At 45.5% G+C, this 25,148-nt stretch overlaps 1 protein-coding gene across 2 annotated transcripts; it reads right to left on the reverse strand.

Annotated features, from left to right (window-relative positions):
- Positions 1 to 3,861: 3,861 nt before the first annotated feature.
- Positions 3,862 to 20,893, reverse strand: LOC107201445. Of its 2 annotated transcripts, none has more exons than XM_033518675.1 (6): positions 20,730 to 20,893; positions 13,513 to 13,791; positions 11,809 to 12,057; positions 8,494 to 8,628; positions 7,779 to 7,898; positions 3,862 to 6,377 (listed from the first exon to the last, which is right to left on the reverse strand). In XM_033518675.1, exons 2-6 carry the CDS (start codon positions 13,706 to 13,708, stop codon positions 6,217 to 6,219), a joined length of 861 nt encoding a protein of 286 aa, XP_033374566.1. In that variant the 5' UTR covers positions 13,709 to 13,791; positions 20,730 to 20,893; the 3' UTR covers positions 3,862 to 6,216. The 2 variants fall into 2 exon arrangements, with proteins under 2 accessions (XP_033374566.1, XP_015476583.1); XM_015621097.2 differs by lacking the exon at positions 20,730 to 20,893 and adding an exon at positions 14,601 to 14,748.
- Positions 20,894 to 25,148: the final 4,255 nt, after the last annotated feature.

A 25,148-nucleotide genomic window follows, 5' to 3' on the forward strand; every position in this document is an offset into this window, starting at 1 on the left:
CTCAGTGTCCCCCAGCACTGCTCCTGTTCCTGTTCCTGCCTCAGTGTCCCACCCAGCACTGCTCCTGTTCCTGGCTCAGTGTCCCCCAGCACTGCTCCTGTTCCTGTTCCTGGCTCAGTGTCCCTCAGGAATGCCTCCACCAGCTTCTCCAGTGGAGTGAGTTGAGCTGATACTCACACACCTTCCTGAATGTGTCACCTGACACATCCCTGAATCCCTGCTGTCCCAAATTCCCTCTCCACAGGTTTGCAGGTTGTTACAGAGGAGAAATCTGATGCCTATTGCTCTGTGATTGAAAGTTTTCACAGGAGTGCAACACAAACTTTTACTGCTCTTTGCTTCAAGTCATGCTGCCGATGTCACTACTGCAACTTTCTTCATACAGACAAACACACCATCACAAGTTCTTTTTCTTTCTTTTTATTTTTTGTTTGTTTGAAGATACCTTGTTACATGATGTTTCAGTATCAAAAAAAAAAAAGCTTTTAAAACTCCTTTATGGAGTTTATGGAAAATATGTTTTGCCCTCAAAGAGGAAGTTGTATAAACCAAAAATGAGACAGCAAGTCTGGCTGGAGGATAGGCACCCAGATGTATTTCTTTATTCCATTTGCATATAATATGGGAGTAGACAATCATTCTCTCCAATGTACTGCATTTGCAATTCCAAAGGATTTGCTGAGAACTGCCTCCAAGTAATTCTTGGTCTGAAATGCATCTAGTTTCTGTAGTGTTAGACAATACTAAAAGTATCAGTAGCCATCATCAGTTTAAAAAATTCTGCATAGAATTTCCAACAGTAACTATATTTATATTAGCTATAAAACACACACTTTACTATGGCCCCATTCAGTATTTTATCATGGATATTGGCTAAGTGTGACACAGAATATGCTAACCAGAAAAATAGATCAATTTAAAAATAAGTTGACATCGACCATCCATGTTTTCCACCTCTGCAGATGGGAACTTTCCTTGCATTAGTGTTTGGCACAGTGAGCAGACTACAGCTGTGCCAGGTACATGAACTTGCAAGAGTAATGAATAATTTGACAAAGTCAGGTTCCTGCCCACCTCATGGCTGCTTGGGGCTGGACTCCCACATCAGGCAGGAAATATCTTCATGAAGGTGACAATGATGCCAGCAGCATGCATAGGCAGAAAGACTGCTGCACTTCCCTGTGGTCCTGCACAGCCCAAAGAAACCTGCTGACTGATCACACCAAAATTAAATTAATCTTGGTATAATTAAGCCAACACCTGCCAGCAAGGACATGCAGTGATAGGACATGTGGTGAAGGCTTCAAACTGAAAGAGAGCAGGTTTTGATTTGGTATCAGGGAGAAATTCTTTTCTGTGAGGGTGCAGAGGCACAGATGGCCCAGGGAAGCTGTGGCTGTCCCATCCCTGGAAATGTTCAAGGTTGGACAGCGATCTGAGCAACAACCTGCTCCAGTGGAATGTGTCCCTGCCCACAGCACGGGTGTTGGAATTAAATGAACTTTAAGGTCCCTTCCAACCCAAACCTTTCTATGATTTTCTTGCTGGAAAAGTACAAATATTTAGAAAGGCTTAGGACCTTCTAGGTTCTCAGTAAAGACACCCCTGCTGTCTCTAGCCATATCCTCTGCTCGAGATGAGTCAGGTAATCTTGCAGAAAGGAAATGCAACATTTACTCTGAACAAAACCAATGCAGCACCCAAGGTTGTCAAAGGTCCCAGGCACTGAGCAGCCTGGCAGAAGGCACAAACAGTATCCAAATACTAATCCAAGCTTCTGCCATGACACATCACAGACTCCTGCTTCCACCTCAGACAGAAATGGGTGATGCTGCCGTTCTTGCCCACTTCTGCTACCACTTCTGTGTGCTTACCTATGGAAATCTGTGGAGCATCTCACTCCTGCCTGCCTGGTGGTAGTAATACCAGTTTGAATTTTACAGCACCACCAGAATTTGCTGTTTCATTTTAAGAAATGGCTTTAAAGATGTCTATCTGTGACATTGGCTGGTACAGGTTCATTAAACATGAACCTCTTGTTTGTTTGTTTGTTTTGAAATGAGCTGCAATAATTCATAAAAGGTGACGTGAACTTACCATGTACATGCCTAAAATCTAGAGTTTTGGTTTTTTTCAGCAAGACAGAGATTTCTATCAGAAGTTCACACAACCACTGCTTGCACATCACTTCAGTACAACAGATGTTTGCTATTGTAAACTGACCATTATCAGTTTTGTCTGTCTGCTCTCAGACTCACCAACTTCTGCTCTTGTTTCTGTAGAGCTGAGGGCTGGTCCTGCAGCTCCCCATAAACTGCTGGCTCCGGCCCTGGTGTCTCTGCTCCCATGCTGGGCTCTGAGGCAGCACCCCAAGGGCTACATACACAACCACTGGGACATCAGGCACAGCAGCCTGAGGCAGAGGTTGAAAAACAAAGCACTGTTTCATTGCTGGGATGTGGGAGCTTTTCTGTCATGATAGTTCTGTGGGGATGAGTTCATCCTGAATGCTAAAAGAAATCTAAGGGGATCCTTCCATTTTCTCTGCTCACCATTCTACAACAGTTTTCTTGGAAGCTTTTGCTTTCACTTTGATCTTAAGTCAAGTAAGTTCATTCTCTGCTCTCCTTTTATATTCATAAACTAAATTAACTACATGATGAAAAGATTACATATTGCATTTCATGTCAGTTGTTGCTCAGCACATGCCACAAGCAAACTCTTCCCACCATGATTGACATGGATTCAAATCTAAACCTCTGTTCTGTACAATGCTACAAACCACTGGTGGTTTGTCTTGGATGGGAGGATATCACATCCCAAAACATCCACATTTCCCACAGAGTAGAGCTCCCCTCATCCTGCCAGCACTTGATGAGCAGAGGGATGGAAGCTGCACGACTCCCAGCCTTCCCCAGTCAGGACCAGTGGCCAGAAAGGATGCTGTGGTGGTCAGTTCCCATCATCTGGAAAGCACCAGCTCCCCAGAGGCAGCCAGAGGCACCTGGAGGCACCAGGACTCTCTCAACAACCTAGAGAAAGCAGGGCTGGCATGGCACAGCCTCACTGAAGGCACCAGAAACCCCAAAGAGGCAGCACAGGCACCTCTGTTTCTGGCTAAATTCCTGATAGCACCATCCACATCCTACCCTGTTTTTCTGTCAGACCCAGGCTGGAAAGTGTTCCTGATCTTTCCTGGGAGACCCAGCACCGTAGTCAGGCTGGAAAACACCTGGAAATTCAGGCAGATGACTCCTTGGAATGTTGGACTCATGGACTGCAGGACAGGATCATCCATGCCCAGTCACACCAGTGTTCCAGGGATAAACCTGGAACATGGTAAACTCAAGGGATTTGATACAATCATATCATATTTTACCCACAATCTGGGACCACTTGTCTAAGGGTGAGAATGAGCCACCTCCTCCATGCAAAAGGTGCTATGCAGTCCAGTTTCCTCTCTCACAGCTGAGGTGGCTCAGGTGTCACAAAAAAATCCAGATGGATAAAGATGGGTAAAGCCATCACCCTGCATCCCTGCCCTGCACCTCCCAGTTCAGACAAGGCACCAGAGCAGGGCTTGGTGAGCTGCTGGTGCACATGAATGTACTTAAACACTAACACACATTCCAGCAGGGACAGGCTTTGTGCCACCATCCTACAGCCTCTCCTGGGGTGACCCACAGATGAATGTCCTCATGATCTCTGTGCCCTTGACCCCCCAAGTCAGCTCTAGTCAGCAATAACTTGTTATCACCTTTCCTTCGTTTGGCTGTGTATAAATTTGAAAATAAGCCTGTACTTCCTGTAAAAACCAGAAGGACACAATTATTAAATAACAAAACTTAAACAGTTCCGAAACAAGGTAGAAAACAGATCTTTTTATTTGGAAGAAAATGAATCATGGGGGGAAAGGAAAAAGAAATAAAACACCAGAAAAGAACAATAGCTGGGCATGAGCACATACAGTTAAAGGAAGAACACAGGCTGCATCACTCTCTCCTGACCTCACAGTAACAGAAACTTTTGCCCCATTGCTCAATGGCATTTTCAGTGGTAAAGGACAAAAAATCAGCTGTGGTCCAGTCTGTCTTACAAAGACCTCTCACATCTCTATGGGAAAAATCCTTCCAGGACCAGGATCATAAAAGTGATGGTGTTCACAGCTGCTGGGCACCCCCAGCCCTCCCAGGGCTGACAGCAGGAAGGCAGCACTGGGATAAGCTGGAGCTGGGATGCCCCAGGACAGCAGGACAAGGCTGGCCCAGCTCTCACCCTCAGCACTGAAACACTGCCTGTTTTCTCCAGTGCAGCTCAGAGCAGTATTTCAGCCTTTGAGGAATGTGCTGGAGTCGAGTGTCCCCTCCTGCCCCTGCCAGAAAGTGCAGAATGAAGCAACGCTGACTACATCCCCCCAATTTGGTGACACTGGCCCGGTGACATTCACCTGGCATCGCTGCTTCTGCACTGCCACCCCCAGGCACTCTGTGTCACTTTTCTGTCATTAAACTCACAGCCTCTGAGGAATGTTTATACTGAAAAGAGTTAGAACAGCACCGTAAGGAAAAGAATTATCACCTCCCTCTTACCGTGGAAAATCAGATTCCTACGGCAGCCTTTAAAAGGGGAGACAGGCTGAATCACCACCAACACAGCACACAAGATCTTCTAAAGACAGTCACAGGACAAGGAAACAACGAGAACAATCACCTATGGCTGGGTGTCACTGATGCAGAGCCTTGGCAAGTACACAGAGATGAAGGACTCCCAGGTAAGCTCCCTCACCTGGGAGAGAAGCTTTGGGTTTTGTCTGGATTCTGCTGGGGTGCTCACAGCCCTCCTTGGATGGCATTCACCAGGCTTATCTTAAACCCATTTCCAAGGGATTCACAGTGTCAGCACAATAAAACAGGGACAAAATGACAGGGGAGAAGAGGAATGCAGTACACACCTCCCCATCCCTTTTGGTCCCAGTCTGTACCATCTCTGCTTTTATTACCACACTCTCTAGCCCAGCAGGCTAATGTAACACTAACAACTGATTTAACACCTCACTCTGACTACTAAAATTGTCTTACACCGTGGCAGCACATCCTGCAGCACTCCCTGCAGCCTGACAGCCCTGCAGTCCCTGGCAGCTTTGCTGGGACTCAGCTACCTGCTGCCTGCATCCTTCTTCCCTGCAGGTCTTCCCCAGCTGCTCTACAGGCACACCTCCCCTGAGCAGAACAGGACATGCATAGCAGCAAGACTTACCTAAGAGATTCTACAAATTGCTCCTGTCTGTGCAAATAACACAGCCCCAAATAAGCCTACATGCACAGGCAGATGTCCAGCTTCATCAGCTTGCAGTAGCTAAACTATCACACTAAAGGCACTAATGCTTGCATTGATCAACAACCTCAGCGTTAAATCAAGGTTTCTGACAAAATTGCAGCCCCAGGCCCCCTCCTGCTGCAGGCAAGCGAGTGACAGCGCTGGCTTAGCTCAGGGACAGCCCAAGCAGCAGAAGCCAACCAGGGTTCTGGTGAAAGGTAACCTGTCCCCTCTGTCACTTGGGGCACCAAGGGGGGAGCAAAGCCAGCATCACCCCAGGTCCGCACACAGCAGCTGCAAGTCAAATTTCAAGCCCCCACCACTGCTCCTGCTGCCAAATCACAGGGTCTGGAGCTCAGAGGAGCAGCTCAGATAAACACCCAGGACAGCAGATACCGAGCTGAAACCTCCTTTGAGTTTCCTTGGCGGGGCCTGGCAAAAAAATGCCCTGAAGTCTCCTGAGAAGAAGCTTTCTCAGGAAATTTCTGGCAAGTCCTTGGTTTCTGCCTGGGACTGGCAGGGCACCTCAGCCTGGCTGTAGTGCCTGGCCCTGGCTGGCAAAGACATGGCAAGGCATGGGGTGGGCAGGGGGCAGGAGGAGCCGCCTGTCTCATTCCAGGCTGGTTCCTGGGGCTCCCGGGTTTAGCTGCAGCTCTGTTTGCAGGCAAAGCACCAAGGAGCTGCCTGCTTTTGTTTGTTAGTGAACCTGTCGGGCCACAGCAGTGCGGCCTTAAAGCCACGTGTGTGCTTTTCTCTGTATTTCCTTTTTTCCTTTGTGAGTGAGGTCAGAAGCTCTGACACCTCACGGCTTTCCCCTGCTGAAATGTTCCAGACACAGTGAGACTATGGGATGTAAAAGAGTGTCACAGGCCTCAGGGTGGAGCAGCAAGCACTGTCAGATCAGTCATCAGTTGGATCTGGGAAGCAGTCTGAGGCATCTCCCTGGCTTTCCATATCGACTATGACCTCAGGATCTGGCATTTCCTCAGCTTCTATCTGCCCTTGAACGTTTTCTTCCACCAGTGGCTGGGGCTCAATGCCTTGAGCAACCTGGGCAGCGTCTGGAAAAGGGAGAAATGGTTTGTAAGTGCCCACACTATGGCTCACCCTCATGGAAATTCATCCCTTGGTCCCTAGTGCTGCAGGCTGCCTAATCCGCTCAGTCCCCTCGCCCCTGGCATCTGCAAGCCAGATTTCAATTTCCTCTGTAACTGCTCATTTACTGAGCTATCCATCATGCCTTAGGGCACTTTGGTACTGAAGCTAGCTGGATTCTTAGGACCAAAGTACTTTAGTACTCCTACTACCAAACCTTTAGTACCAAAATACTCAAACCAAATGTGTTCACTTACATCTGAATAATTAAAGCTGGCTAACAGCACACATTCAGTTCTCACCTACTTTCCACATGCATCTCTGCTTTTTACTTAATTGCAAAACATTTAAATATGGGCTACTTTTTAGCTAAACTTATAATGTTTGAATTTTTTATTAAAACCTCTACTCTTGAAGTATATTAATATTAAACAATGACCTGAAAGACTTTTTATTTTTATTCTCTTTCTTGTTCAATGTTCATGAGTAGCATTTAATATTTTGAAAGCAGAGCAAAGAGCATCCAAGGTTAGACATAAAGCACAGCAGAGCTATAGAAGGCTGTGCACGGTGCAGTGAAGGACACCAGAAATGCAGTGCTGAGACCAGGCTGTGACCTATGTAATGTTGCTCCAGTTCATGATGTCTCTGCTAAACCTACTTCAGCTGATGATGGTGCATTCCTAGGCCAGCCATTGCCAGCTTTTGTGTTTGGGAAGCAAAACTGAGGGAAACATAATGCAAAAAGTGGAGTATTAATATCAAGCACTTACAGAACAGGACATTTCTGGAGGGTTTTTATCACCGCACTCTCTTGACCGTATTGTGCTAAAGCTGTGGGGGTTTATTCTCGATTTCTTTGAAGAATTTAAAATGTGACCAAATTCCCACTCTAGCCTCAATTTAAGAAAATACACAGGCCTCTGGCTTTGATGGGATTTAGCTGTGTCTACAGCTCAGCATATTGGTTCCTGCTGTCCTAAAGATGACTGCTTACAAAAACAACACTGATTTTTATAATCATATATAAAAAGGGGAGAGGGATGAGAAAAGAGCAGGAAAACTGCTGAGTTCTGGGGGGCTGCTGTTTTTGAGGTATGTGTTTTAGCACAGGAGATACTGGAACAGCCAGCCTGCAGCCTGCTGGCAGCACCCTCTGTGGGATGCTTGTGGGACGGCTGCCTCTACCTCTCCTGGCATGAGCAAGGTACTGAAAAATGCCCTGCTGCAACTCCTGGAGAAGGAGCAGCACCTCCCCTGTTCTGGCGTGTCCCAGGTCCCTCTCTACTGTCACCTCCACATCCACAAACACTGTGCTCCTCCAAAACAAGGTATCTGTCCGACTTCAGACAGGTCACTGGACTCACCAGGCTTTGGAGGACGGTCAGTTTGGGCAGCCTGAGCCTCAACATGGTCTCCATTGGGGGGGCTCTTCGTGCCTTCACCGGACACCACTGACATTGTTAATCCATCATCCTTCTCCTCCTCTGTGAAACCAAAACCAGAGATTTGAAGGAAGAGGCGTCCCACAGCCCCAGCCTCGGCAGGTCTGCTGTGAGACCAGAGCCCCAGCACGTGTTTGCGTCCCCGGCCCCGCTCCCGGAGCAGGCAGATGCCAAGAACGGAGAGTCACTGCCAACCTGCCAGAGAGCAGCCTGGCCATGCTGGCAGGATCACAGCTTGAGGTGGCATGGGCAGATTGCACTCAGGGACTGGTGCTGACAGAGGACTGCCATCAGAAACCTTGGGGTCATTTCGGGACCACACCTGAATCAGGTTCAGTTTTACTGCTCATAGGAAAGGTTTTGCTGTGGGTTTCTCTTCAGGCCAGGAGCACAGGGTGAGGGCACAAGTGTGAGGTGGATAAAGGAAAAGCAAGGTTTCATCCAAGACCCTGCTAGCCATAGAAGCTGCCAATCAGCAAGCAGACTTGTGCTACAGCAGGTCAAGGGAGGACAGGCTGGAGGACACACAGACACCCAGCTGAGCCCAGGTTACTCTAAGGCCATGTCAGCCCCAGCTTGCACACACACAGTCCTCTCCAAAATTAATCACAGGGGGGTCACAGCACTCCCCACTCACCTGAAGGCACGGGGATGAACTTGTGTCTCCTCCTCATGCAGCAACATATGGCTGCAGGCAAAGCCACCAGCAGGATAAGCACACCCGCTGCACACCCTGCCAGGATGTAAATGAACCCCGGGTACTGCAGCAGGTCTGCAAGAAGGACACAGCATTGTTAGGTACCATGGTGGACAAACGCCTTTCCCCCAGTGGGAGCAACTCTGCAGCCAGATTAGAGCTTGTTGACATCATCTGTTGCTTTAGTTTGGATCAGGGCAGCTGACGCTGTGAGCCGTGGCACTTTGTGATTTATGTCACATCACTTAATTATGGCATGGAATTTTTCATTAAGAGAAGGGGCCTGTGAGCCTAAGCTGCATGCATTTGCTTCTGCCTGCTCTGATCACTGACATCTAAGGTCATCTGTAAGTTTTAATCAAATTTAACAGAGAAGGTGGTGGTGGTTTGAAGGACACTACATTTCAACAAGTTGCATGAAAAGGGGCAGGTGAGGAGGGAGACCTAAGGAAACACCTCCCACTGAAGGAAAAGCTGCAGAGTCTGTCCCCAGAGCTGGTATCAGAGAATCCACTTAGGACAGTCATGTAATGACTGCACCAACCCCAGAGCAAGTCTCATCAGAGCCTGCACTGCCTCAAAGACTGTGACCACTCGAGCTAGAGCTACAGGAAAAGAAATCCTTCCCTGTCTCTGCTGCTGCTCAGGGAAGGATTCCGCTCTGTTCCCCAGCGCGGCCAGGAGCGCGCAGAACACGCAGCAGGATGCAGGGGGCTGCAGATGGCTGAGCAGAAGGGCAGCACAAGTCAGTGGTAATTATTACCCAGCTCAGCAGCCCTTGCTCAGGGTTGCTGTGACGGGGCAGAGCCGCAGGTCGGCTGCTGCTGAGCAGGCAGCTGGTAGAGGGCATCGCAGACTTGCACAAGAGAGACCCATCCAGGCTGGCTCCTTCACTGAGGTCATCTGCTCCAGCTTGGGGCAGCCTCTTGGAAAACCTTCTTGCCATGTGCAAAAAAGCCCGTACTCCACGTAGTTAAAGCTCCACTTTAAGGATAACATAAATTCCTTAAAACTCCTTAGGTAAGCCTGTGCCATCCCTTTCTGAATAATTTAACTCCTTTTCCAGCAGCACACATGCCTGCACAGCACAGCACTGCAGCTCATTTGGAGCTTATTTTCAAGCCCTCAAAAGCACTAATTGCTCCATACCTCCAGAGACTAGGAAGAATTTTAAATGTTCCAGGATATACTATACACCATCATACTCCACCTACTCACCAGGACACTAAAAACAACTGCTTGTGGTATTTTCAGAGTGCTTATTCCAGTCTTTTTAAGAACAATTCGAAAAAAAAAAAATATTCAAAATGAAGAACTTTCAGCAACTCAGAAATAATTTCCCTAATTATTTTAGTTTATGAAAACTTAGAGAATCTTGTCAAAATTATGAATAGAAGTTGGAATTTTTTTCCTGAATCTTTTTCCCAAAAATTTGCCACTTGTTAATAAGGTCTTTTTGAAATAAAATATTGTATTATAAATAAGCAATGAACAAGTAATTAATCAATAAAATCTTTTACATACGTTGACTTCTTAACTTCTGAATCCTGTGAGTTCAGAGCCCTGTGTTGCCTGGGAAGTTTATGGCATTTCTGCCAAATTGGTTTTTGGTAATGTTTATTCAAAATTAATTTAAACAGCCAACGGGTTGCCCAAGTGGATGTTTTTACATAGATCATCTACCTACAGTGGAAAAACTCAATTCAGCCCTTTGCCTGGAGCAAATAATAACCCACAAAAATAATTAACCTTCAATTAAGGGAAATTAACCCATTTCCCTCTTCAATTCATTTTACTGGCATCCAGAATTGCTTTAATTCGCTTTTTACAAATTTGGTTGCATTTGGTGACTAAGAAGTGGAATCACTGCCACTTTCTTTCTTTCAGACCCTTCCAAATAAGTGTTTATGTGCGTGTACATCCCCAAAGAGATATCACTAAATTCCCTCATGAGCTTTCCAAGAGGAAATGGGGAACAGATTGATATCTGTTCAGCCACCCAGGATCAGCCATGGAATCTGTCAGCACTTGTGTGATTTATCACAGGGCTTGCCCGAACAGCTCATGGATGGTCACATCCTCCTTCCCCAGGGCCTCGGCCAACTTGGGTCTGACTACACTGAGCAGCCTCCAACCAATTTGACTGGGCAGAGTTCAGACCACTGCTCCACAGCCACAAATGCCAAATCTGCACAGACTGGCTGGTGGTGCCAGGCATGGACAGCCCACAGCATTTCTGCTGAATGCCACCACACTGGACACAGGGACTAGGACAGGAGGGCTGCTTTCACACCAACTGCATGCCAGCCAGAAGAAAAGACAGTATCTGCCATGGAGCTGGAGTGTCCCAGACAATTTCTAAAATGCTACAGAACAGTTTTTCTAGTGGCAAAAGTGATTAAATTAATTACAGCAAAATTTGTCAAAAAACCTTATGGTTAAGTTATGCCTGTAGCTTTGATAACCATCTTTGCTGCCAGAGAGTAAAAGAGCCTTCACTACTGGAGGTGCAAATTAAATGATATCCAGGGATCCAGATTTTCTGTCTCATTAAACTCTGGCCTTATTCAATCAGAATGCTCAGCATTTATGAATAGTTTTCTAATAGATAAAATCCCAGCCTTCTCTCAGACTTACATGTCTGAGCAAGGATATGGAGAGGGAAAAACCCTACATTCCGTAAGTAAATGACTTGTGTCTTTACCCACTTCTAATGGATGGGGCTGATGGAGAGACATTTGTATAGATCAGAAAATCTTTTGTGCTTCTGGCCCAGATAAGGGGAAAGGAGATGAGGCAAAACACTTCAACTGAGTCCAGCAGCATCAGGGCTGAATTAGTGGAAGGGTTCTTATGGGGATGCACAGAAACTGGAAGGCATCTGGGTCACAGATGCACGTCAGAGTAGAAAGCAGCCTGTGTTCCTAAAGCACAGAGGAGCAGTGAACAGGAGGGTGCAAATCTCCATCACCAAAAAGTAGGAAAAGAGACAGATGGAGATCCATCCTTGCTGCAGAGCTGGGTAAAAGGACTCCTCAAAAAACTTATGGCATCTGTCACCGTAGGCTGTGCCAGTCCAAGGCACAAGAGGGAGAAGGAAAGCAAGGGGTCACTTTCTAAAGGCAGGACTTGGTAACTCTGGAAGAGACATGCCAGAGGACAGAAGAGTTTGATGTTTTGAGGGCACCAACAACCCTTCAGTTTGCTGCTGCAAGAGACCAAAAGGAAGATTTTTCTGGAGATGCCGTTACTCACCGTAGCTGCAAGAGAGCGTGATGGGCCTGGTCCTCGTGACACTGTTCCCCTTCAAAACTTCACACACAAACTCCCCAGGCTCAGTTTTGCCCAGGTGAACCTTCTTCCCAGCATCCTTGATGCAAGCCCCCTCGGCTTTCAGGTGGGTGCCATTCAGCAGCCACCGAAAGACCAGGATCTGGCTGCTGGCCACGTTGCAGGACAGCTCTGCAGTCCCATCAGGGAAACACTGGATACCAATGGTCGGCTCTGGTCACACACAGCGTGGGGCAACAGAAACAGGGAGAAAAGAGGTGAGGAGAGGACTCAGCAGTGAAAACAGAAGCTTCCCTTACCAGCAATCCCAGTAATACCACATTTACTGTATCAGGGGAGCACAGAAACAAGTAACCAGACTCTGGAGTGGTTGCACTCTGCCCTGAAATGGTTAACAGTGCCCACCCCAACCCTGCAAGTGACTCTTGATCCCTGCTTTGGGGATGCCACCAAAATCTGGCATCTTTTCACTTTCCTAAGTGACATTGGAAAAAAATAATTAAAAATAAAAGCCCCTGGTCTGAGAGGATGGTGGAAATGTCCAAAGCATGTGCCAGCCAGAGCTCTCCTCTCTAATCAGCAATAATCATAGCTTTGGAGGATACTCAGTCCTCCTCTCCACCAGAGGTTTGTACTTCTGCTGTTACTCTGCCCCTTCTTCCATTTTAGAGAGGAACTGGTGCAAATCATGGCCAACATGGGTACAAACACAAGATGCCTACAGTTAGATATGATACCCAGAGCGGGATATTTTAAAATTAATCAATGAATCATTACTCTTGCTACATTTTCCTCAATTTTTCACTTTCAGCCTACTACAAGGAGCAAACCTACTTCCTACATTTGCTACTTTGCAAATACAAACTTGATAGAGAACTGGTATGGTTTTCTGACAGCAGGAGTAACACTGACAACATCCATCCATGGAAATAAGCTCAGAAATCACTTTCTTGCACTAGGACATCATCTTCAGTTAAAATTCCCTGCCTCCAGGAATGTGTTGGCTGTGCAAGATTTTCCCTGCCTTAGGGGTGGCAACAGAACAGAAGAAGGAGGCAAATGTTCCCAAAGTAAATCCACTGAAATGGAAGTCAAACCCAGGACACTCCTGCAGTCTTTGACTACTTCCAGTCTAAGCCCCTGTTCTTCATACCAAGGAGTCACATCTTTGACCTCCTGTGCACAGCAGTTCCGCCTGTTTGCACCCAAAAGGTGTAAGGGTTCATTTATCTTCACTGAGACCGGTTTGCTCAGACATTTTCATTACAGTTTCACACGCTTCAATTTATCTTAGAAGCCTGAGCAAGTGAAAGCCCTGCAAAAGGAACGGTGGTGACGAGGACCAGAGCAACGCTCTCTGTCTGCCTGGAGCACAATTCACCAGGAGGACAAACCCTCCTAAACCTTCTCCATATTAACCCAAGCAATGAGCTGGATCCTGTACAGAAGTGACTTTGTTTCTGCCTTTGCTGCCTGCAGATGGATGAGTGGGCACACAAAAGGGAGCAGGAATTCTGAGGCCACAGGGGAGAGAAGACTGACATGGTTCCCAGAGGCACCCATAGCTCCTGCAAGCTCAAGCAGTTTCTTTGGAAAAAATTCAAGGCATCAGGCTTCCAACCAGGTTCACAAGTTGAAATGCTTTGTGTTGCTAAGAAGGCCACTTACCAAATACTTCCAGTGTAAAATTTCTGGTGGTGTTCTGAAAAACAAATCCATATTTTCCTTCATCGTCTTTCTCCACGCTCCTCAGCACTAGGGAGCCGTTCTCTAAGTTCAGCCATCTACTGGCAGAAGTGCCACACTTGGCCAGCAAAGTATCATTTAGGACAGTTGTAGAGCATTTCTTATCCTCCTTGCTCATACTGGAGAAGTTCTGCAGGCTTTGGATTTCCAAAGAAAAGACTGCTGAGTCGCCGCTGAGCGCACCAGTCCAGATGGCAGAGCCTGAAAGAGAGCAAGCTTGCCATGTCCATCCATCCCCTCCTGGCTGTCTCCCAGGAAGGACAATGCCCAGGTGAGACATAAGAGGGACAGACCCAACCCTAGGGACAAGTTGGATCACCAGTGACTGAAAATCAGAGGAGTGGGATGTCTTCTATAAGGTCCAACTTCCCCCACCTCGAGAGCACAGGAATGGTGTGCACACCGTGCACACAGGGAAACAAAAGGCTGAACAGCTGGTCTTTTCTCTCCCTAAATTTAAAATGAGCATCTACCAGCCCCCAGCAGAGATGAGAGACTGTGGAAAGAAAGGGCATCAATGCCATGGACCTTGCACAGAGGGTAGCAGAAACAACAGCTGCAGGTGCACATCTGCCTTCACCCAAAGAGTAAGGTCACAGTTTTAACTTGAACAGGTCTCACAGTACACTTGGACATTATTAAGTTGTGGTGTGTAAATCAGAGATGGGTAAATGGCAGGGCAACAGCAGCCTGGGGACTAACCCAAGGTCACAGCGAGTGTTGGGAGCTGGACCACGACGCTCTCCAGCCAGAACTCTGCGTACAAGGACCTTACATTCCCTGCTGAAAAGCTTCTACAGACACAGGACACTCAGAAAGTACAATATTTTGTTTAGTAGAAAAAGAATCTGTCTTACTTTGGTCTGACTTCCCCTTTCATGCATTAGTATCCACATTATTTGAGGTTGCCCCAAACCTGGTAGCGTCCTTAAAAGATCTTGGAGCAAATTTAGGGTGTCTGCTCATCTAGGCAAGTCTGTGCCAACCCCATAAAGAAAAATCCTCCTTACCTTGAGTAACAGTTATTATCACCAGCAAGCAGAGCAGAGTAAAAGGAGAGATGAAATCCATTTCAAAGAGCTCCTTGCATCATATGCTGAGGAGATGATCTGGCTACAGAGCTCGGTGAATATAGTGCTGGGGAAATGATGTCAGAAGCAAGAGTGAAAAAAAAAAAGAAGCGCCATAGTGGACAGATTGAATGATGTTTCAAAATAGACCTGCAAGGGTTTTGGGTGACTGAACTCGGGCTGAGCCAATGCAAGCCACAATGTGCTCTGCAAAGTCCCGCAGCTCAAAGGTAACTGCGAGTGTGAGAACAGAGCTGAGAGGTGAGGGGAGACAAAAATATCTCCTGGTCAGCTCACTTCATTTAGGAAGAATCTAATGCCAAGAGCAGGCAAAGGAGAAACACCTATTTCTTTCATCCTTTTCCAGTTTATCAAAGTACAGCATCCCCACCCAGGGAGGAGAAATTAGTGCAGTCAGAGAAAGCACTGCACATGAAAACCAGCTGGTTTTCTGAAATACTAAAAATGATCATTCCTCAACATCTCACCATCAGGAAGGAGGTGTGGGACAAAGCTCTCCCTCTGTTCCCAAAGGCTGTGTTGCCAATGTGAATTTTGCCAGGCTCTTTTAGTGACTGAGTGGTACCTGCCATGCAGGAAAGGCTCCACACAGCCAGGCAAAGAGTAAAGCTTATGGGAAGTTAAGCTGCACTGCAAAACTAAACTGAATGTACCCCAAAAGCCACCTCAGCTTTGTTTGGAGTGCAGATCAAAGAGATGAGGCTGGAAAACCAGTCCTGAAGAAACACTGTGAACCAGTTATCTGGAGAGCCAGGTAGGGCCAGAGACTGCACTTTTTGGGGTGGCTTAAAGTGCACTGGGTGTTGCCCCAAGTGCCAGGGTGGGTTAAACAAACAACACAGGGGGAACTGTCTCACTCACTGGAGGAAGTAGACTGCTTTAGAGCCAATATCTGGATGCTTTCAGATGCTTAGCAGATGTGCTGGGGAATAACTACAACAGTTGGGTTCAGGATGCAGCTGGGAAGCCTATATTTTAGTGCCATTTCTCTGGACAGACACAGACACAGCCCCTTAAGGAAGCTCCATGCAGTGGATTCACGTGTACACACACATTTCTGAGAAGTGGGTAAAACCCTTGTGTTGTGCTCTGCACTGTTTTTCAAACAATCTGGCTATGCTTGAAAAATTCCACATTTCAGCCGCTGGTTTGGCCACTGTGACTTCTTATCAATGACAATTGCATCTCACCTGCTCCCAGTGTTACAAATTTGGTTCAAGGCTATCACAGCAATATGCTGCCTTTCTCATATGTGCATAGGGCAGGCCTAAACTGATCTAAGATGAGACAGAAATAGACTTCTCTGAGAAAAGCAGCGAAGTGAGTCTTCAGACGCTCACAGCAGTGCAGAGGAAGGGAGAGAGAAAAAAGTATTTACAGTAAGAAACACTTTCATTTCCTTCTGTGCTGCTGAAATAAGATGAAGAAAATCTCTCTCAAATACCACTGCAAGACTGGGGCTAACCATCTGCCTCGGATGTGCACATTCGACTTCATTTCACCTTCATGCTTGAAGGGCAAGCTGGTAGAGCTTAGGGTTGCAGTGCTGTGGTGGAGACACGACACAGAACAGACAGCATGCACAGGGTCGCTTCCAAACAGCACCCCAAAACATCCAGAATCTCAGCAAAACAAGATGCAAAAGGGGTCTGCATAAAGACTAATCCAGCAAAAGCTCACCTTCTCTTCCAGCCAACGAGAGCAGAGCCCACTTACACATTTGCAGTAAAATCCAAGAAAAATACGGCCTTGCTGCTGCCGCTCTGTTGTTACAGAAGTGACTCTGCACGACTGTGACATTGCGGTGTCCTGCATTTCGTCTCCCTCTCAGTGACTCCAGGGCAAATGAGTACATTTATGAGTTCAATATTCCTGACTGCAAGTGCCCCATACATCACACAGTATATGAAGTCCCATTAGGCTTCTTCTGTCCCTCACATCCTCACTAGCTAAAAAAAAAAAATACCAAAAGGAATCACGCCAGGATAAAGATGACAGCACACACACAATCTGTGTTGTCATCAATCAGCAGCCTCTTCTAAGAGCAGCACTCTCAAATTTCACATACAATGAAACTGTTAGATGAGATCTGGCATTAATTTCTAATTAATTAGCATTGGCTAATGAGTGCTCTCAGCACCCTTGGCTAGGCAGAGAATTCAGTTCCCCTTTTTATATAAAGACAGAGAGTTTTGTGTGATTACTGCAGACAAAAAACACCTTGTAAGGCTTACCAGAAATCACAAGTAGAAAAAAGGGGGAGGGAAGATGGACCAAATAAAAAAAAAACTAAGACTTTGTAGTCAACCAAGAATTTGTAGTTTGAAGGTGAACTAAAACTTTTTTTACTTGGTGAGCTGCAAGCTCACAGGGTCATTTTGCCCCTTCACGCTGAAGGCTTCATGAAAGGGGAATGGAGATTCATTCCATAGATGGCATGAGGCCTTGATGGAGCTTGGGAGATGGGAAAACCTGAGTTAGCAAGTAAAGCAGGAAATAACCCGTGAAATATTATGGAGAAATCTGTACATATCAACTCTGCACATCTCCCTTTCCACAGGCTGGTAAGCATGGGCAGCACACCTATTTTTACTGCCATTAATGTGTGTCAGTGCTCACTGGGGAAACACACGGTCTCAGATTCACTCAGAGGCAGCCAGCAGAGCTAAATCCAGAGACTCAACACAAGCAAACAGAAAATAGGCCTGCAGCACCAGCAATGCACAGCTGCAGCGGCCCTTCTGTCCATCCATCCCCTGTGGTGGAGCAGCATGGCCATGGCTACAGCCCAAACTGCCAGGGCAGGGACACCCAGGACTGGACAGCACTGGGAGAGTGTCATGGGGTGACTTCACTTTTAAGATAGTTTTGAGAGCTAAGGAAGTTGAAGCTCCTGGTGGCTGATGGGAGTCTTTTCTCCTGACCAATTATCGGTCATTTCTAAGAATTGACAGCAGTTTTGACCATTGAAAAGTGAGATCAACTTGTGAACACCGCCTGAAGATGTAAAGCCAGAGTTCTCTTGCTCTCTTTGGGTTTCCACCCTCTGACAAGGTAACAAGGCTCTGTCTTGGCCTCCTCTCCCCCTCCAGGCCGGACAAGGCCGCAGAAGGCGGGGTGTGGGGAGAAAGGGAGCCGGCCGGCCTGGTTTAGTTTGTAGTTTCTGCTGCTGGACTGAAACCTGACACCATGAACATCTGCAGCTTTTCCAAGACTTTAATTCTTTTACTTCCTAGATAAAAAGTACAGATTACTCCTTTTCCCAGAGAGACAGAGAGAGAGACAATCAACACGAAGAAGACATCATAAAAACCATCAAAGACAGTGAAGAAAAGAGTTAAGTTTTAGATGGGGAAGAGAGAATAAGGAGATGCTTTATAAGCTGAAATGTTTTTCTGTTAAAGCTATGGAGATGGACAATAATGTTCTGAAAAAAAACTCCTTTAATTCATGGCAGAGTATATTGGGAGGAATGGATTGTTCAAAGTGTGGATTTTGAGCAAAAGAGAGAGTAATTGTGATACAGTGTGGTGCTGGAACAGAGTGAAGCGAAGATTTGAGGCCTTGGGGCAATGAGAAAACTGTTTTCCAGCGAAGCTCACAGAGACAGATGAAGAGGACTTTTGCCTTTGAATAACTCATCTTTAAAAAATGCCATCCCTAGACTCATGACCCATACACACCTCAGAGTGATGTGAAATGGAAAGAGTGAACTCTGATGGCAGATTTCTGGGCAGCTGGCATCAGAGAAATAGAAAACTATAACAGAAATAGTTTTCTCGTGAAAAACTCCATAGATTAGCAGAAGAAGACTTCTGTTTCTCTACAAAGACTGATGAAAAGACTGTAGCAGGAATTGAGACTGTTTTAAACACCAAAGTTCCAAAGTTTTTTGTCTCTATGTTGTCATGTGAACAAGGGAATGGTTGGGAATGGTGGGGGATAAAAGGGTTTTCTGAAAGTTTATTCTGGTGTTCTTATTCTTGTAGTTTTGTTAATAAACTTTCTTTATTCCTTTTGAGTTTTGAGCCTGTTTTGCTTTTGCTCTGGTCCATATCTCACAGCAAGAAATAAGTAAGTTTTCTAGTAATTTTTTAGTTACTGCTTTAAAACCACGACATTTATTTGGTGCGTTGACCGAGAAAACAAAATCAGCAAATCTAAACCACTACAGAGAGAGAGAGGTTCACAGCCACAATGTGCAGCACACATGCTCTGCAAGCTTGAAGAGAGCTGCAAGTGTAGGAACAGGGCTGAGGGGTGAGGGGAGGCAAAAATATCTCCTGGTCAGCTCACCAGTCTAACCCACACCTACAGCTATTCATGCATCAGCCATTTCCTTTAAAATGGGCTTTGAGTGGCTCACAGGAGGCTTTGACTGTGGCACACACCTAAGAAATGCTTCTGTGGGGGGCAGCAGGACCCCAGAGACTGATGAAGATTCATATTCATATGAACTCTGTTAAATTAAACTAGCCAGAGAGCTATGCTTATCCTCAAGATCTTTCTTGATCATAGCAATAGAGATAGCAAGCAAAAATAAAAGCAAATCCTAACGTCAGAGTCTCAGCTACAGATGATATCTCCATGACAGGGACATTAAAAAACCCAGCAAATTAAAAAAGGGATGTTGCAGAAACGTGCTGAGATCACAAACTGCTATGGAAAGGCTCCAGACCTAATTATGGACAAGGTACATGTGGTTTTCTCCATCCTGTAGTACCTCTGGGGAAGGCACAGCCCAACACTTGCAGGAGCTGATAGGACTGCACTCTTTTCTTCAGAGCACCCATGGATATTTTCATTTTTCTCTTGCTAAGAGATGGAAGGAACGTACAATATCCTACAAACACATACAGTTCCTCTGAAATGGCTCTCCCAGCATAGCCTGTGATGACAAGTGAAAAAGAAGAGCCCATACATGGAAAAACTGCTAGAAATGACACAATTTATATTTAGCTGCATGCAGGGTGAAATGCTTTGCATTAGCTTGAAAAAAGAAAGAAAGAAAGAAACAAATATCTTAATTATTGCAGAGCTATTCAGACATATGGGTTCAATCCTGTCACTGCATGAACAAAGCTTAACTGAAGGAGCACATTCCACTTCCTCCTTGCTGTGACTTGCCTCATTTTGAGGGGAAAGCAGACTTTGCTAAACCCCAACTTGGAAGGTGAACTTGGGAAATTCACTAACATTGCCACCTTCCAATTAATCATCTAAACGTTATTTACAAAGGCAAAGAGACTTCACAAGTTCAAATTCTCTGCAGGATTCACTGAACAGTGTCTGTGCATTACATCTGCTGTGGTGAGGAGAAAGTTAATGCCAGGCTGATTTAAAAAAAAATCTCCAAGTACAGTGCAGAATGGGGACAAAAGCCACCAGAACAGCTGTACAACCACAAGATTGCAGGTGGTTGTGACAGGGATTCCCTATCTGTCACACTCTAGCACATGAGTAACCCAATGTGACAGCCAGAAGACTTGAAAAAGCAGCAGAAAACACACTTTGTGCCTTTTCCTGAAGCTTTGCTACTCCAAACAAGAAACAGCAGCCACTGATACCTGCAGCAAACTAAAGCATTCAAGAGCTTTACAAAGTTTCTTTTAATCAGCAGAGAATATTCTTTGATTAAAAAAAACAGAACAACAACAACCAAAACATCTGGGTCATTTAACTTTATATCACTTACTAGAGGTGCTTAGAAAATGCAGACATTTGGGATAATGGCTGTCTTGACAACAGACTGAAATTCATTGTACAGGCACCAGAACAGCACTGAAAAAAAATATGCAGAAGATCCACAAACTGAAAGAGGCTGAAAAATAGTGTTTTATAGGATCAAAGCTGGAAACACAGCTTCAGCATGTAAAGTAGGACTTGAAAGGCAGATTGAAAAGTCATTGGTCATGACATTCTTTAACAAGGTAGCTCTGGCTAGGACCAAAACAGCAAATAATTGAGGCCTTTCAAGACTAAATTAAATTTCTGCATGCCCTGAAATTGTGAAATGAGTAAGATTTTCAGAAAGTGGAGGGCACTTACCCCACAAAATGAATGTCTGACCACGATGTGAGAGCAACCCCTGGGCACTGGGCAATGCACAGATCCAGATGACACTCACCCCTGGTTCTTTCCTCTAGAGCCCTTCTGCATACATATTCCTTTTTATCTCCTTAGAGACTGAAATCTGGGTGTATTTATCAAACATTTGAATCTCAGGGTCTCCCCAGTAATACTAGTGATTAAAAAGGGGAAATAAACTGGAATATTTTTGCAGCTAAGACTGTGCTCAGAATTTGAATATTCCAGCCACATAACACTTGTGCTGGGCCAGCCTCAATTTATTTGGCCTTTACACCTCATGTGCATTAAAGCAACAGGAATACAGGTGTAGTATCTGGTCATTTAAGTCTCTGCACAAATCTTTGATGTCTTTAATTCCTCCAGTTCATTCTTTCTTCTTTCCCTGCTGATTGAGGGTGGTACAAAGAACACAACTTTGCTCCATTCCTGAGCTGTGGGCTTAGACATATCTTGGAGAGGTTTTGTTTAGTCATGTGGTACCTTCCCACCCTCTCCTGACAAAAAAAACAATCTCCTAAATGGACTCCCTTTTCTTCACAGAATTTTAACTTGGTTGGATAGACTTGGTAGCCTTTAGCTGTCAAAGCAACTAGCATTACATGTGTATTCCAATTTTCCCTATTTGTACTTGCCATGAGCACATCATCCACACGCTGTATTAATACAAAGTTATTGGTTAACTCTCCTCTAAATCTGCCTAGGATTTTTGAAAATAAAGCTGACAATCCTGCAAACCCTTGAGGAAATCCAGTCCACTTTTACTGTTTTCCTTCCCAGGTGAAGACAAAATTATACTGAGATTCTGGATGCACCATTATATTGAAACAAGCTGGGAACTAATGAGTTACTGTAAAACATTTTGCATTAGCCAGTATCATGTTTATAATTGTTGAAGCATCAGGAGCTAGAGTCCTGGATGAATCTATAAACTCATCTTCCATCTGAGCTTAATTTAGGGCTTTTTTATCAGCAAGACAGAAGTATTACAGGGAGACTCACAAAGGAGAAAATCCTCAATTATTTGTCTTATACCTCCCCTTGCTTCCCAAGAGAACAGGTACCATTTTAAGGAGGGAGGTTTGCCTCCCTGCATTTTGAGCTGCACTGGATTTGCTCAGGAGCACAGGACACCTCTGAGTTCCTGGGGTATTTCCTTCCCCCTTCAGTCACACAACCATCATGATGTTTTGGTAAGTTACCCACTGAGAGTCGCACACACAAATTCCTTGTGGTGAACACCGCGACTGTGCCCGAAATTGTGTAACAAATACCTCCCCACCAAGTTTGCTGGTGCTGATTCCAGCAGCAGGAAAAGAATGATTATCAGAATGTGGATGTCTCTGTGCCATCATGTCATGGGTACAAAGCTTTACCTTCTATTCATACAATGTTTACTTTACCCTTAGTTGTTGATCCTTCAACAATTGGGAGGGTGGGGGGTTGTTAATGTCACATAAATTGTGCTGGTATCTATCAGACATGCCTTAAGTTTCATCTCCAGTTTTTTAATCTATAATTGGTTCACTAAAGTCCCCCAAGGAGATTACTTTTGTATCTCCTTCCACTGCTAGGGCTTGGGGGTCTGGTCTGATCATTGTTCATCGCTTTCATTCGGCTCCCGATTGATTTGATTTTCGCTTTGTTGCTCTCACAGCTCCTGTTTCAGGATCACAGGACATTCTCTTTCCAGTGTCTTGGTTTTATTGCAGTAATCCTTTGGACTTCTCCAATTTAAATTTCCATCTCCCTTCTTTCCATTATTACCCCTCTGTCCTGTGAAATTCCTGCCTTGCAGAGCAGCTGCTAACAAGCCAGCCTTCTCTTCCTGCTGTTTTTTCCTCCGCCTCATCTTAGCCTCATCCTTTACATTACACACAAATGTTGCAATACTCAATATCTCCTCTATGAGCTTCCCATAAAAGCCCAGGAAACACTGGTTAAAATGATTAAGATCTGGGGTCACTTGATCTACAAATAAGGAGACAAGCAAAGACCCCTCCTGCAGGGCTTCTGGGGTCATTCCACCACCTAGTGAATGCCTTGTCAGCATTATTTTCCCTTTGTCCCATTAACTTAGGGTTTCTTAAACCCTCTTCAGCATAATCTTAAGGCATCTGATCCTGCCTTGGTCTGGTGATAGGAACTGTCTGGTTCTGCCCACACAGTCCTACCATCCAGCAGACTGTTCTCTATTTTCCTGCATAATCAACACTTTCTCTTCATGGGCTAAATAGAGTTTCCAGTAACCATCAAATGTCTGAACAAAAAGGGTCACATGCAGTAAAAATTCCCCCAGTCACTTACTGAGCCTTTCACTCCAGACTTCTTCCTGGAGCCTGGGCTTTTGCTGCTGCCAAACCACCAAATCTGCCAGACCAAATGACACCATTGCTTCTGCCCCCACTGCTGCAGAAGGAATGGGGGGCTTGCACAGCTGTTGAAGGGAAAGCAGAAGGTGCAGAAAGAGGAACAGAAGGAGTGATAGAGCAAATGGGAAGCAAAGGAAAGAGGGACACATCTGCAGCAGCTGCCTGAGCTTGTATGAATAGCAGTGACTAAGGAGATGCCTTGGTTTTGCTCTCATTCTTTACCTTACCTTGTAAGGCTTGTATAATGACCATTAGACCCATCATGTCATCAATTACTCCAAACATACCAAAAATCAATCTGAGCTGTGAAAGGATCTTCGATGTTGGCATTAAACACGTTATGTAGTCACAGTTAAAACTGCCCACTGGTGGCTCCTTCTGGTCTCTGCTGCCAAATGCAGTCACAGCCAGACAGGTATCTCAACACAAATCCAGAGTCCTTTTTCCTGACAACCCATCATACTCACCAATTCTGCTACAATTACTCCAGAGTTCTGATAATGAAGTACCTCTCACTAAACCTTGTCTCATTTCCAAACTAAATGAAGTATGTAAAATTACAGAAAGTCACCACCTCACCTCTTTCCATTTGGGTCCCAGAACACTCCCTGTGACAGAAGTAGATGAACTCACCTGTCCCATGGATCAGACACTTCCCATGAGATGCCACAGCCAAACAGTGGATGAGGGGATTCTATCTGGGTTAAAAATCCTGCTGCAAAACTGATTTGAGATGTTTGTTGACTGAGGAAGAAAGGGACACAAGAACAGAACTACAAAGTGTTTATTTCATGACCATGAGACCCCTCCTTCATCAGAAGGGATTTTTAAGGAGTTTATGTACAACTAGAAAAGACTAAGCATAATCATCTGACAGCACACAGGCACACTTTTGTCTTCTCCCCTCATGCTGAGGACCTTTACAGCATTTTCAGACAGGCAGCTCCACACTGCCTTTGTCAAAATGACATAATCAACCTTCAAATGCTCACATCCTGGAGGGCTGCAGTAGCTGAATTCTGCAGAACAGCCACCAAAACCCAGTTTGTGACCAGTACCTGCAGTGTTAAAGCATTTTCACCAAAACATCATCACAACCTCCCCCTGCAAAGCATTCCCATAAGAGTCTAACATGTTTTCCTCAGGTCCTCATTGATCAGTCTGGTGCTGGCAGGAAAATAACCAGCATGGGGACTCACAGGATGGTAAGGACTAACTGTAGGATGCTCCATAAGTAATTATGGAAATCCGAGCTGAGTAACATCCTCCGTGAGGAAGTATGTTGTTTAAAGCAGAAAGCAAACAAAAATGTCTGTTCACAGCTGAAGCCAAGTTTCTACAGTTACTAGATTTGTCTGTTTACTGAAAACTCAGAAAAAGTGTAAATTGAAACCTCAGTCTTTGCTGCGTCTCTCAAGCAGAACATCTGAATTTCACTTCACTTTACCCACTACCTCCATCACTTCCTAGAACTATAAAACACAGCAGGAAAGGAGCCCAAGAGGACACATCTGTTCCCTGGACAGCCCAGCTCACACGTGATGCTCTAGTGTTGCAGTGCTCAGCACTCCAGTGCAGGAATCACTTCTGTCCACACCTCAGGGTGCCAGCAGGGCCTCCTCCCTTTGCTTCCTGCAGATCACATCCTGGTGTTGAAGGGAGAGGCTCTGACTTCACCTCTGTATTCAGCCAGTGTCATGTTCCTGCATCCTGCCTAGTGTGAGATGCTCTAGAACAGTCACAGAACTCTTCACATATCCCTCGTGGTACCAAAAACATGAAGCACCAAGCCATTTCTGTGTTTTCTTTTTTTCCAGACCACTTGAAAGAAGTGCTTCAGCTTTGTCTCTGTTAGATTCATGAGTGTGGATTCACCAGTAAGTTCTGTAGTTCCTTTAAATGTTTGTGCTCCTGAGGGAAGAAAAACATATCTACTCATTATTGGGACACATTCCACAGACAGTGACCACAAGCAGGATTATTCCTTTTATCTCTTGTTAATTGGAAA

The sequence above is a fragment of the Parus major genome, chromosome 1 (assembly GCF_001522545.3).
Source record: "Parus major isolate Abel chromosome 1, Parus_major1.1, whole genome shotgun sequence".
NCBI lineage: Eukaryota > Metazoa > Chordata > Aves > Passeriformes > Paridae > Parus > Parus major.